The 12,651-nt window shown below is 38.8% G+C and overlaps 1 protein-coding gene across 1 annotated transcript in view; it reads left to right on the forward strand.

Moving 5' to 3' along the window:
• The first annotated feature begins 4,036 nt into the window (after window positions 1–4,036).
• The window catches only part of b4galnt1a (beta-1,4-N-acetyl-galactosaminyl transferase 1a), a 48,286-nt gene continuing 39,671 nt past the window's right edge, over window positions 4,037–12,651 (forward strand). Inside the window, exon 1 of the mRNA XM_062053095.1 lies at window positions 4,037–4,146. Within this exon, the coding sequence (XP_061909079.1) occupies window positions 4,117–4,146 (30 nt within the window). The 5' untranslated portion in view covers window positions 4,037–4,116. The remainder of the gene's footprint in view (window positions 4,147–12,651) is intronic.

Raw genomic sequence — 12,651 nt, forward strand, 5'->3', positions numbered from 1 at the left:
TCTGCTTTTTGGAGCAAAATCTTGCCCCCTTGCAACACAACAGCTATCTTGGCTTGGTTGACCACCACTGCTTTTCATTTCCGGGAAGAAGCCACGTGACGGAATATGAGCAATTGGCATGTTTTGACCCCATTGAACCAGGAAATTAGCAACCTTTCTTTAAATTGGATTAAAAAAGCAAATACAGCCAATGTGTTTTATATTGCTCGTCGCTTCGTCTTAGTTTGACAGTTTGAAAGAGACTGAGATAAGGTAAAACATTTAAATGTGGTTCTATTATTGTTGGACGCTAGATGTCACCCTAAACAAAGTCATGAAAACCCTACAAGGGTGTGAAACTAATTTTTATTTTTGGGTCACATCGGAGTAATGGGACTTGGCTGACCTCGGCTGACCTCTGAGATCCGCTTAATTGTTACAGTAAATGTATATACTGTAAATATCAATGTATTATCGCCTCATGATATTATTACCAGATGACCCTGAAGGTCCCACGGTCAAACCTAGTGACAAAGGGAGACGTATCAGGCTTTCTCAGTGATGGCACCTAGGCTATTCCATATATGGAATAAGCTCCCTCTGAATATTAAGTCCGCCACCACTCTGGACTCTTTTAGAGCACATCTTAAAACTCACCTCTTTACCGCAGATGACTTTTGATTTATGTGCTCATTGTGAGTTTTAAATGTTTAGTTTAGATTCTTTTGTGTGTCTCAGTCTCTGTTTCTGTTTTTTTTGTTTCTCCACTCGGGCTGTGCCCCGGGCTGATGTAACAGTTACACAATTGCCTATTTGATTTTTTCATGTACAGATGAATGACCAACTGAAAGGTGACAAGCAGATATTTAAGTGTTTGTTTTTATTTCAACAAAAAAAATGTTTGGAATATATGTTATTTAGTGATATTTAAGTAAAAAAACATGCAATTGCAAGCAGTACATGTAATGTTTCTGTCAAAATTGCAAGAACAAATACATTTAGTAAGAAAGATTAAGTGCTTTATTCATGCATATTATTTCTAAGGCTTTTGCGGGCCACATAAAATGATGTGGCAGGCCAGATTTGGCCCCTGGGCCTTGAGTTCGACCCCTGTGCCCTACAGACTTAGTCTTATACATGAACTACAATGTTATGAATTCTGCAAGTTGACATCTTCATTTGTATCAATCAATTAATCATTGTTTTTGGCTACAGTTAAGAAAGCATAATGCACATAACCGCAATATATGTGTAATAATGTGAACACAATGAACGATTAAAGAAAACTACTAAGAAAGTACATTTTCCATTTAACATATCAGAACACAAAACAGCATGTTTTATTTTAGGAAAACTTCACAGTTTGTTTTCATAAGACTGCATCTTCTTTCTGTAGAAAATGTGAGTTAGTTGGCAATGGCTCAGACAGTTTCCCAATAGCTGCATGGTGACTCAGACAGAACAAGAACAAGGCTATTTGAGTTTCCTGGAAATGATTGCATGGCACAGCTTTTATCTCCATCTCTAGATTTGAGTATCCGATTACTCAGCATTTGTTACAAAATGACTGCTGTTACAACAAACAAATAGCTTTAAGTGACCATAAAGTGATAATGTGCATCCATTGAAGCATTTCGGACATTGACACTTTTTCGGGCAGTTAATCTTAAATGAAACTAAAAGACATGCTTTTACACTTTGGGAGCAAGCTGGAGTAACAAGAAAAACCACACCTGCACATGCAAACACCACACAGGAATCACCACACAATTAAAGTTTGTGCCATCATATAAAATGTCTGCAAATCCTATTTAATACTGAACTGATTTATTCTGCAAACTGAATTGAAAAAACAAACTGCAACTGTATATAACCTTTTGATTGTCACTGTGTGCCAAGTCACAAATGGATTGAGAATGAATCATGATGTATTTATAGTTACCACTTGGACAGGGATGTCCAATGTGCTTTTTCTGTGGCCTGCAGCTCATTTTGTATTGGCCTGCAGCATATTCTAAAAATACAACTACAAAAAATAGAAATCAAAAAGGGTGTAATGTACTGTACAGTGAGAGGGGACAGTTGAAATGTTTATGCTAACACACAGCTGTTTTTTTTTCTTTAACTACAGGATATAGAGTATGTCACATTTTAATTGCCCACTGTCCTGTCTTTTATTTACTTACCCCTGCTTGTGTGTACTTTTCAGATCATAATTTTTTTGACGATGTGGGTTGCAGTACAGGATACTCCTGTTTCTTAGCTGCCTTTTGTATACCTTGCATCTACTGTCTACACTGGTTTCATTTCTTAAGGACTTCCACTTATCCCTGTTGTTGTGCCTTCAGACCCTCTTTGTTCCTGCTTTTTGTACTGCACAGGGTAGCCCTTGCCTCCTGTATATACTGTTTTATTGTCTCAGGGTGCCGTGGCGGTGTTCGCCTCCCCATTTTATTTACATTTTTTTAGGTCTGCTTTGTTGGTGTTTTGTGTTATTGCTTCTCAGTGCTATTTTAGTTGTGTACAGTATTAGAAATGGTAACACTTTAGTATGGGGAACACATATTCACCATTAATTAGTTGCTTATTAACATGCAAATTAGTAACCTATTGGCTCTTAATTAGTCATTCTTAAGTACTTATTAATGCTTTATTCTGCATGGCCTTTTTATACAACCAGTAAGCCATTAAATAAGAGTCTTCCCTCAATAACCTCAGAATTATTGCTTATTAGGAACCCTAACTCTAACCCTAACCCTTATATGTTACCCTCATGTCTGAATAACTCTATATTAAGTCTATGCTAATTTAATAAGCAACTAATTAATGGTGAATATGTTCCCCATACCAAATACCAAATACTAATTTTAGTTTAGGTTGTATGTAACTAAATGACTATATTTGTATCAAGACTTGAGTTTGTCTCAGCATCCGAGGTTCCTATAAGTGCTTAAACTTTTTACTACATTAAAAATATCAAAATGTCCCCTACATCCTCTGATTTTTCTCGATGTGGCCCTCGGTGAAAAAGGTTTAGACAGCCCAGCACTAATGGTTTTCATCAAGTACCTAATGTACCAAATATTTTGCTTATATTGGTTCTGTCACATAACAACTATATTTAAGCAATCTAAGTCATAAATAAATAAATCATAAATCCTGCCACCAAGATATAAGGACCCCATGAAAAAAATCACAGCCTAAATTAAGTATTAAATCATTATGGTTATTACTCAGCAAGTGGGGACTTTCATATGCAGGTTAAAAGTAAACACTGCTACCAACAACACAAGCAGCTAATCTTGACGCTATTTTCAAGTTAACCAACTTTTGGCAGAACAACTTCTTTATCCACATTGGTGAACCTTTGACGCGATGTAGCATCGGTGTTAGCGCGACACCACACAATTGGATTTGATTCTCGATTCAAAACAAGTCTCGATTCAAAATCTATACTTTTTTAATAACAATAGATGCCAGTTCTATAATTAACTACATTCCTTCATGAAATAGATAAACAGCTCTGATCAATTTCTATGTCATTTACAAGAAACCTGGTTTTGTTTATTTAAATGCTTCCCAAACATTTAATACAATCAAATACAAATAAAGCAACAATAGAAGTTTCCAATACTTAAATTTGTACAGCAAATATGGGTATCTACATCAACAGTATAATTTGCCTGAGTGGCTGGACAGGACAGATTGAAAAAAAATAAAACACCCAAAAAAAAAATGTAATTGATTTTTGATTTTTTGGAATCGATTAAGAATCGTTACAAAAAAATAATGGTGATTAATCTGAAAATCGATTTTCTTTTGACACACCTAGTCAACAGTCTGGGCAAAGTGGACCTCAACTCTTTTGATGGCCTTCATCATTGACATCATTAACACAGCTTTGGCTTGAGCGATGTGGACTAGCAACACGTAACACAAAATGCTGACATCACAGAAGGCTAACACCAAAGCTTAAGATCATAGCTGGGACTGTTGACCATTTTTTGCAGAACAACTTGTGCCCGTCGTTTTTAGCACATCAAAGCCCAGTTTTAAAAATTGGAGGAATTACCCAGGATATGACAAAGTATTTCCACTTCATAGCTGTGTTTTGGAGGCTTGGCGACGGCCATAGCAATGACCCTTGAAGGATTCTCCAGGCTACCAGTGAGTACTGTTATCTACAGTAGATCACACTCAAAGCTACTCTATTGGCTGAAAAAAGTGTAATGGTGACTACATTGGTGTTGTTTAAAAGGCTCTATTAATTTGACATTTACGCGTCCTGTGATTGGATACTCATCGGGACCGTTAGCGGATGATTTTGAGAACACATAGAGTTGAGAGACAGTTGTGATAGCCAATCAGATCACACGTTGTTGACAGTAGCCTATCTAAGTAGCCTGATGTTAACGAGACTGTGATTGGATACTCACTTGTCATTCCAAAGTAAGTATCCAATCACAAGTTTCAATTTAGCAGGAAGCGGGAAGTGTAGCACCGTAGCCAGACCGAGATAGCAGAGAAGAAGAAACAAAACGTTGATTAGGTGGCAGATATATATATTTGCAAGGCCATTTTCAAGATGGATATTTAAAGAGAAACTACATCTTGTGAGACGATGTCGGCCAACCGCGGAAGCTTGCTAAGCTGTTCTGGCGATGAAATGGGGAAATGCTTGCCATTTCCACTCGAATAAGCCGACGACTAGGGGTACCACTGGCTTATACGGCGTCGAATAGGTCCTACTAATTGTGAGTTCAAAAATTTTATTTTTTCACTTTTAATATATTTTGTGCAATTTTAATTTTGATAGTACGACATAAGATATGTTTTTATTGCTGATGTGTTTTAATTGATTTTTAAATGAATAAAATTACCCGTTTTGTACACTGTTGATGTGATTCAATGGACAGTAGCGCGTAAATGTGTTCCTGTATAGTATTTCTCCAGCAATGGTCATGTGGTGACATCAAATATGGTAGTTTGAGAGGTAATCTTTGAAGTCGGAAATCACTGAAGGCCTAGGTGGGAAACGCTCAGCCCGCCACTGGTTTATTGTGATTATGTACAGTACCAATTAACTGCAAACTCGTTTTCACTGAGGGCCACATTGCAGATATGGCTGCCTTCAGAGGGCGGCTTGTATCATTGTATGTATGTATATATATATATATATATATATATATATATATATATATATATATATATATATATATATATATATATATATATATATATATATATATATATATATATATATATATATATATATATATATATATATATATATATATATATATATATATATACCGTATATATATATATATATATATACCGTATATATATATATATATATATATATATATATATATATATATATATATATATATATATATATATATATATATATATATATATACCGTATATATATATACCGTATATTACCAAATAGTAGCCCAGGCGTTTATTTCACAAAATGGGGTCAGACCCCGGGCGGCTATTAGGACATGGGCGGTTATTTGCACAAGGCTTTTATTTATTTTTGCACCAGCCTGCACCAGGCCATTATTTGGTTACAATGGTTACTGTCCAGTATTTTTTTTTCGTACAAAAAACTTTAAATGTAAAAGCTATTGTAAACATACAAACAAAAAAACAATAGACCAACATGAGGTAGACTATCAAAAGACAAGAGATCAACAAGGCCTCAACATGGCAGTAGTGCAACAATTGTCAAATAGAATACCAATACTAAAAATAAATACAATTTTTAAATAAAGCAGCCTACCGGGAAAAATAAAATTATGGTACCAAGTACTCAAGTATAAAACCCACCATCAAAACAGAACAATAATTCTGTCACTTAAATAAAATAAAGGCTACAGTACTCCAAGTTTTAAATAAAGCAGCATACAGGAAAAATACAATTATGGTACCAAGTACTCTATAAAACCATCAAAACAATAATACTGCAGCAAACACAACCCCAGTAGTATTTTAATCTAAATTTTGCAAATAACAGCCAATGGGCGGCTATTTGGACATAGGCGGTTATTAGGAAGAGGCGGTTAATTCACAAAATGGGGTCAGACCCCGGGCGGCTATTAGGACATGGGCGGCTATTAGGACATGGGCGTTTATTTGGTAATATACGGTATGTGTGTATGTATGTGTATGTGTATACATTATTGCCTCATTATATTATTGCACAATTCCTTATGAATTCAGTTATATATAAAAGATGAAAAATAAAACCATACAAACAGACCCAAAATGTAAAATATAAAAGATGATGCAACACTGTTCATCTATTTTTGTTTAAAGTGAAAATGGCGGTGGGAATGCGAATGGTTTTAATCAATCAATCAATCAATCAATGTTTATTTATATAGCCCTAAATCACAAGTGTCTCAAAGGGCTGTACAAGCCACAACGACATCCTCGGTACAGAGCCCACATACGGGCAAGGAAAACTCACCCCAGTGGGACGTCAATGTGAATGACTATGAGAAACCTTGGAGAGGACCGCATATGTGGGTAACCCCCCCCCCTCTAGGGGAGACCGAAAGCAATGGATGTCGAGTGGGTCTGACATAATATTGTGAAAGTCCAGTCCACAGCGGATCCAACACATCAGCGAAAGTCCAGTCCATAGTGGGGCCAGCAGGAACCATCCCGAGCAGAGACGGGTCAGCAGCGTAGAGATGTCCCCAATCGATGCACAGGCTAGCGGTCCACCCCGGGTCCCGACTCTGGACAACCAGCACTTCATCCGTGGCCACCGGACCTGTGCAACTCCCCCTCCATAAGGGAGAGGGGAGCAGAGGAGAAAAGAAAAGAAAAGAAACGGCAGATCAACTGGTCTAAAAGGGAGTCTATTTAAAGGCTAGAGTATACAAATGAGTTTTAAGATGGGACTTAAATGCTTCTACTGACTTTTACCGGGAGGGCATTCCATAGTATTGGAGCCCGAATAGAAAACGCTCTATAGCCCGCAGACTTTTTTTGGGCTCTGGGAATCACTAATAAGCCGGAGTTCTTTGAACGCAGATTTCTTGTCGGGACATATAGTACAATACAATCGGCAAGATAGGCAGGAGCTTGACCGTGTAGTATTTTATACGTAAGTAGTAAACCCTTAAAGTCGCATCTTAAGTGCACAGGAAGCCAGTGCAAGTGAGCCAGTATAGGCGTAATATGATCAAACTTTCTTGTTTTTGTCAAAAGTCTTGCAGCCGCATTTTGTACCAACTGTAATCTTTTGTAACATGTGTTTTTCTGGGCAAATGAGACCTTAAAGCGACGGCCTGAGGATATAATAATTGTAAGTGGTGTCTCAAATTACGAGTACCCCAACCTGTGTTTTGAGATACAAACTGTGTTTATGTCTTTATGATTAACTTGTGAGTATAACTTAAGTTAGGAGCCTGCGCACCGCTTAGGGGCATATTAGATGTCAAATGAACACAAGAAGAGCCACTTCAAAACATCCGGTCTCCTCATTGGCATTAGCTACAGATGAACATACAGTATCTTTGTTCTCCAACCATAGCAACTGAAAAAGTTGAGTGTGAAGTGCAGTGCTGAGGAAAATAACCAGACAAAATTAATTGAAATAAAGAAATAATTACCACCATGACTGGATCTGTGGCCGACTTTGTGATGCAGTTTGAGCCTAGCGACGCTAAATGCAGAATGGAATCTGGAAGGACAGCTATTATGTGGGCAAAACTGATAAAAAAAACAAACTTTTATACACGGAAATATGGAGAAGCTACTGATAGTGACTGTGACCGAGAAGCAGCTTGAAGGAGACACTTTACAAGTCCGTCCTCATAAGAGCTGACAGCTAGCAATTACAGCAACATTTCTCACGAGAGATCACCATGTACTGACACGACCAGGGAAGGAGAACTACCACTGTAGTAAAATAAAACCAGAAGCTCGGCAGACCGCATTTTCTTTCCAAAGTAAATGTACATTCTCACTTTACAAAACTACTGTGCTGCTAGTTATTTGGGGTACAATTTATTGTATTTATTGTATGGTTTCAGAAAACTTTTTTCATCCCCGTGGTGAAATGTAGGCATCAGAAAAAGAAAAAAACAACTAAACAGTTAAAATTGAACACAATAAAAAATAGGGTGTACACTCTAATATATTCAAAATAAAGCAGCTGGTGGTTCTGATAATACAGAATATATTATCTGTGAATATTGTATTGTTTTCCAAACAAACTACTGTATTGTAGTAGTTTGTACCACTATTGTTTTGTTTTCAAACAATATTTCTTATCTAAAAGTTTGTTTTTCTTTAAAAAAATAAAAAAAACATGTTATAATTGAATGTTAAAATTATGGTGCTCTGGGGGTCAAGCACAGATTAAATGAATTTCAATGAATTTCAATGGGAAGGGTGGCTTTGAGTTACGAGTATACCGAGTTACGAGCTTGGTCGTGGAACGCAATTTGCTCGTAGGTTAAGGTACCACTGTACATGATAAGGTACATGATTGTTGCATGATCAGATAATGTGTGCGCAATGTATATTATTGGTTGATTATTTTGTTGTTTTTGTTGTTGTTTTACTTTTTTGGCTGTGTGTAGAAGTGGCACTGCTGGAGTGGCAGCTGGTTGCATCAGCTTTGATTGATTGATTGATTGAGAAGTTTATTGACATATTAAAGAATTGAATCCATCCATCCATCCATGTATTGATTAAAGTGGACCCCGACTTAAACAAGTTGAAAAACTTATTTGGGTGTTACCATTTAGTGGTCAATTGTACGGAATATGTACTGTACTGTGCAATCTACTAATAAAAGTTTCAATCAATTAATCAATCCATCCATTTTCTACCGCTTGTCCCTTTCGGGGTCACGGGGGGTCGCTGGAGCCTATCTCAGCTGCATTCGGGCAGAAGCCATGTAATGCTTTAAAAAGGCAAATGGATGGCACAAAAAGCCAAAAGGCTTGTTTCCATTGTGGTCCATTAAATATTCATCACATTTGATACATTCAATAATAAAATATATATAACCTGTAACATGTATATACAAAATTACATTAAAAAAATGGTTAAATTATGTACATATACACAGTATACATGTCAGGTGATTTGAAAAACTATATATACAAAAAAATACACTATGTAAATGAGCTATGCTCTTTTAATGTCTTTAATGTCCTTTGTGTTCTTTGATGTGTCCCTCTTACACACATTTGTGTGTGCTATGGTTATGAGTTTTTTCCCCCCCTTGACCTCAGTCTGAACCCCCTCTCCAGGGGTCGAGGCTTGGACTGTTTCGCGACTTGTCCAGGGTGCACCCTGCCTTCCACCCGAATGCAGCTGCTATAGGCTCCAGCAATCCCCGGGACCCCCGAAAGGGACAAGCAATAGAAAGTGAATGGATGGATGGAAGTTCCAGCGGTGAATACACTTACATTTAGTAAGAAAGATTAAGTATTTTATTGACACATAGTTTGCATGTTCTCCCCGTGACTGTGGGGGTTCCCTCTGGGTACTCCGGCTTCCTCCCACCTCCAAAAACATGCACCTGGGGATAGGTTGATTGGCAACACTAAATTGGCCCTAGCGTGTGAATGTTGTCTGTCTATCTGTGTTGGCCCTGCGATGAGGTGGTGACTTGTCCAGGGTGTATCCCACCTTCCGCCCAAATGCAGCTGAGATAGGCTCCAGCACCCCCCAAGACCCCGAAAGTGACAATCGGTAGAAATTGGATGGATGGATGGAAGTTCCTGCAGTGAATGGCAAGAATAATACATTTAGTAAGAAAGATTAAGTATTTCATTGACACATAGTTTGCATGTTCTCCCCGTGACTGCGTGGGTTCCCTCCGGGTACTCTGGCTTCCTCCCACCTCCAAAAACATGCACCTGGGCTGGGGATAGGTTGATTGGCCACACTAAATTGGCCCTAGTGTGTGAATGTGAGTGTGAATGTTGTCTGTCTATCTGTGTTGGACCTGCGATGAGGTGGCGACTTGTCCAGGCTGTACCCCGCCTTCCGCCCGAATGCAGCTGAGATAGGCTCCAGCACCCCTGAAAGGGACAAGCGGTAGAAAATGGATAGATGGATGGTAGTTCCTGCGGTGAATACAGTTTTTTTTCTGTCAAAATGACAAGAAGAATACATTTAGTAAGAAAGATGAAGTACTTTATTGACACATATTTTCTTGTCACTTAAAATATGCCGCTGGCTAGGTGTGGCCCCCGGTTGTTTGGCACCTGTAAATTAAAATGTCACTTCAGGAAGGATAAGCCTGGTGGTTTCAATGTAATCAGGCAACAAAGGAAGTCAAACAGCAGTAAAGATGATGATAGGACAGCCTATCAAAAAAATGACAGGAAAGGGGGAAACGTTTGTGGGTCTTGCAGGAAGACAGAGGGAGGATTAAAGAAAAGTTACTACAAGAAAACTGATACTGTACTTGGTATCAGATCGATACCAAAATTGACAGTATTGTCCAACCCTGGTAATAGGGTCTGCGTCTACTCAAGCAGCCTCTGACAGAGCCCCGCCCACTGGAGCGGCTTTCCAGAATGAACACGCCTCCAATGAATGAGCCGCTTCTGCCTCGACAACTGTCCCACAGATGTTTGAATCACAAGACCGGACGGAGTCGACTAGCTACCGACGGTAAGTTCGCTCCATGTTGGTGTACATAGTTGACACAAGTGTGCCTTTACGTAATGGACTTTTTGGTGAACACCCACTCAACGGAGACTCTCTCATACATCTGGCTCCACTGCGTGTGTTCCTCCACAAAGTCGTTGTAAAAGTTACAAAAAATTAACTTCTAATTACCTTGAAGTAACTTTGACAGCCTCTGTAATGTCTGCAAGTAGCCAACACTACAAGAAGTGTTGTTGTTTTGTTTATATGTTCGAATAAGTAGATGTGTGTCTGGTATGCATACATTTCCTCAAATATGTCCTGTGTTGGCGGTGCAGTTGGAATATTGTATGAATGAAGCCTCAAACTGTTCTGCAACTGGTGTGGAAACTTTGAATCAGTAAATTCCTAACGTACAGTACAGTACAGAAGAAATAGATATGGCTTAATGCAGACCTGGGCATTCTGCGGCCCGCGGGCCGCATCCGGCCCTTTGTGCGTCCCTGTCCGGCCCGCGTGAGGCCAATTATAAATTACAAAATAAATTTTAAAAAGTATCTATGTCGAGTGTGCAATACAACGGTGCTGCTTTTGTTTTGAAAATCGTTATTTGTATTACTTCCGTGTGGACGTATGCGTGTGCGTGATTGTGAGTGAATGTGAACAGCTGCAATCATTAATTACAAAATAAAGTTGAAAAAACATCTATGTCGTGCGCGCAATACAACTGTGCTGCTTTTATTTTGAAAATTATTCTTTATGGGCGTGTGTCCGTGTGTAACCTGCGAGTGAAGGTGCACATGCAGCGACAAGTGATGCACGGTTTACACCCGAGACGCTAAAAAGAGAAAAGTTGATGAAGAATGGCGTGTTTCCAACAAGACATGGACTGCCATGCAACATTCCCTCTAAGGTGCGTGCCTGCGCAATTGCGCACTGCTAGCGTCTGCTGCGCGCAGCAAATATATGCCGCGCACCAAATCAAATCCCATCTGAATTCTAAACAAAATAAACATATTCATTCTATGTAATTTTGCAATGCAACTTTGAGTGACAGTGACAACAAGCGGCCCTAACGGTGTTCGTCAACACCGTTCAATTGAACACCGTTCAATTATTGTAACGTCTATCGAGATGCTTGGAGGACAGGAATTATATCGATCACTTTATTGAGCAAAACTGTTTGTATTCGGCCAGAACCACACCAAAAACATAAGTAAAACACTTCTATCTGGAAAAACTAGTCATTTTCTGCCGTACAAACCAGGCCAAAACCAACTTGTCATCTGTCACCAACACGCATAGCACTAAACCACTGGTGCGTTTATGGCCACACAAAAAGTCGGACAACTCAAACACCACACAAAGTTACACTATGACTCCTCAGTCATACGTGTGCTTATTTTACTGTCATTTATTATTAATGTTAATTTATTTATATTAGTCATGGAATGCTGTTAAACACACTATGTTGAAGTATTACTATTATTATTAATTATTATTATTATTATTATTATTTATCTTACGGTATATATCAAAAATAATATTGAGCAAAATTTAATTGAAATATTGTCGATGTGGCCCTCCAGCAGTGCTCGGGTTGCTCATGCGGCCCCCGGTAAAAATTAATTGCCCACCCCTGGCTTAATGGGACAGCGTGGCGCGGTTGGGAGAGTGGCCGTGCAAGCAGGGGCGCCGAAAAGGGGGGGTAAAGGGGGCGGATTTTAGGGGCCCATGATGGAGGGGGGCCCAAAGAGGCCCTTAGTGATGATGAAATTATAATACAGAAAAAATAATGACACTAAGTTATTAACTAACATATAATCACACATGTTTTATTTTCCATGTCCTGGTAACAATACCTTTATTTGTTTTGGAAGCATCAACACATGCAGGGCCCCCCCTTCCCCCCTCTATTTACGTAAAATGGTTCAGTCCGACTGGATCAGCTGCAGGTAGAGCACCTGCGATTTGTCACAGACAGCGCCACAGCGGGCAAAGCGGAGGAGACAGCGGTATCCCTCAAAAATCAGG

This window comes from Entelurus aequoreus, linkage group LG07 (assembly GCF_033978785.1).
Source record: "Entelurus aequoreus isolate RoL-2023_Sb linkage group LG07, RoL_Eaeq_v1.1, whole genome shotgun sequence".
In the NCBI taxonomy this organism is placed as follows: domain Eukaryota; kingdom Metazoa; phylum Chordata; class Actinopteri; order Syngnathiformes; family Syngnathidae; genus Entelurus; species Entelurus aequoreus.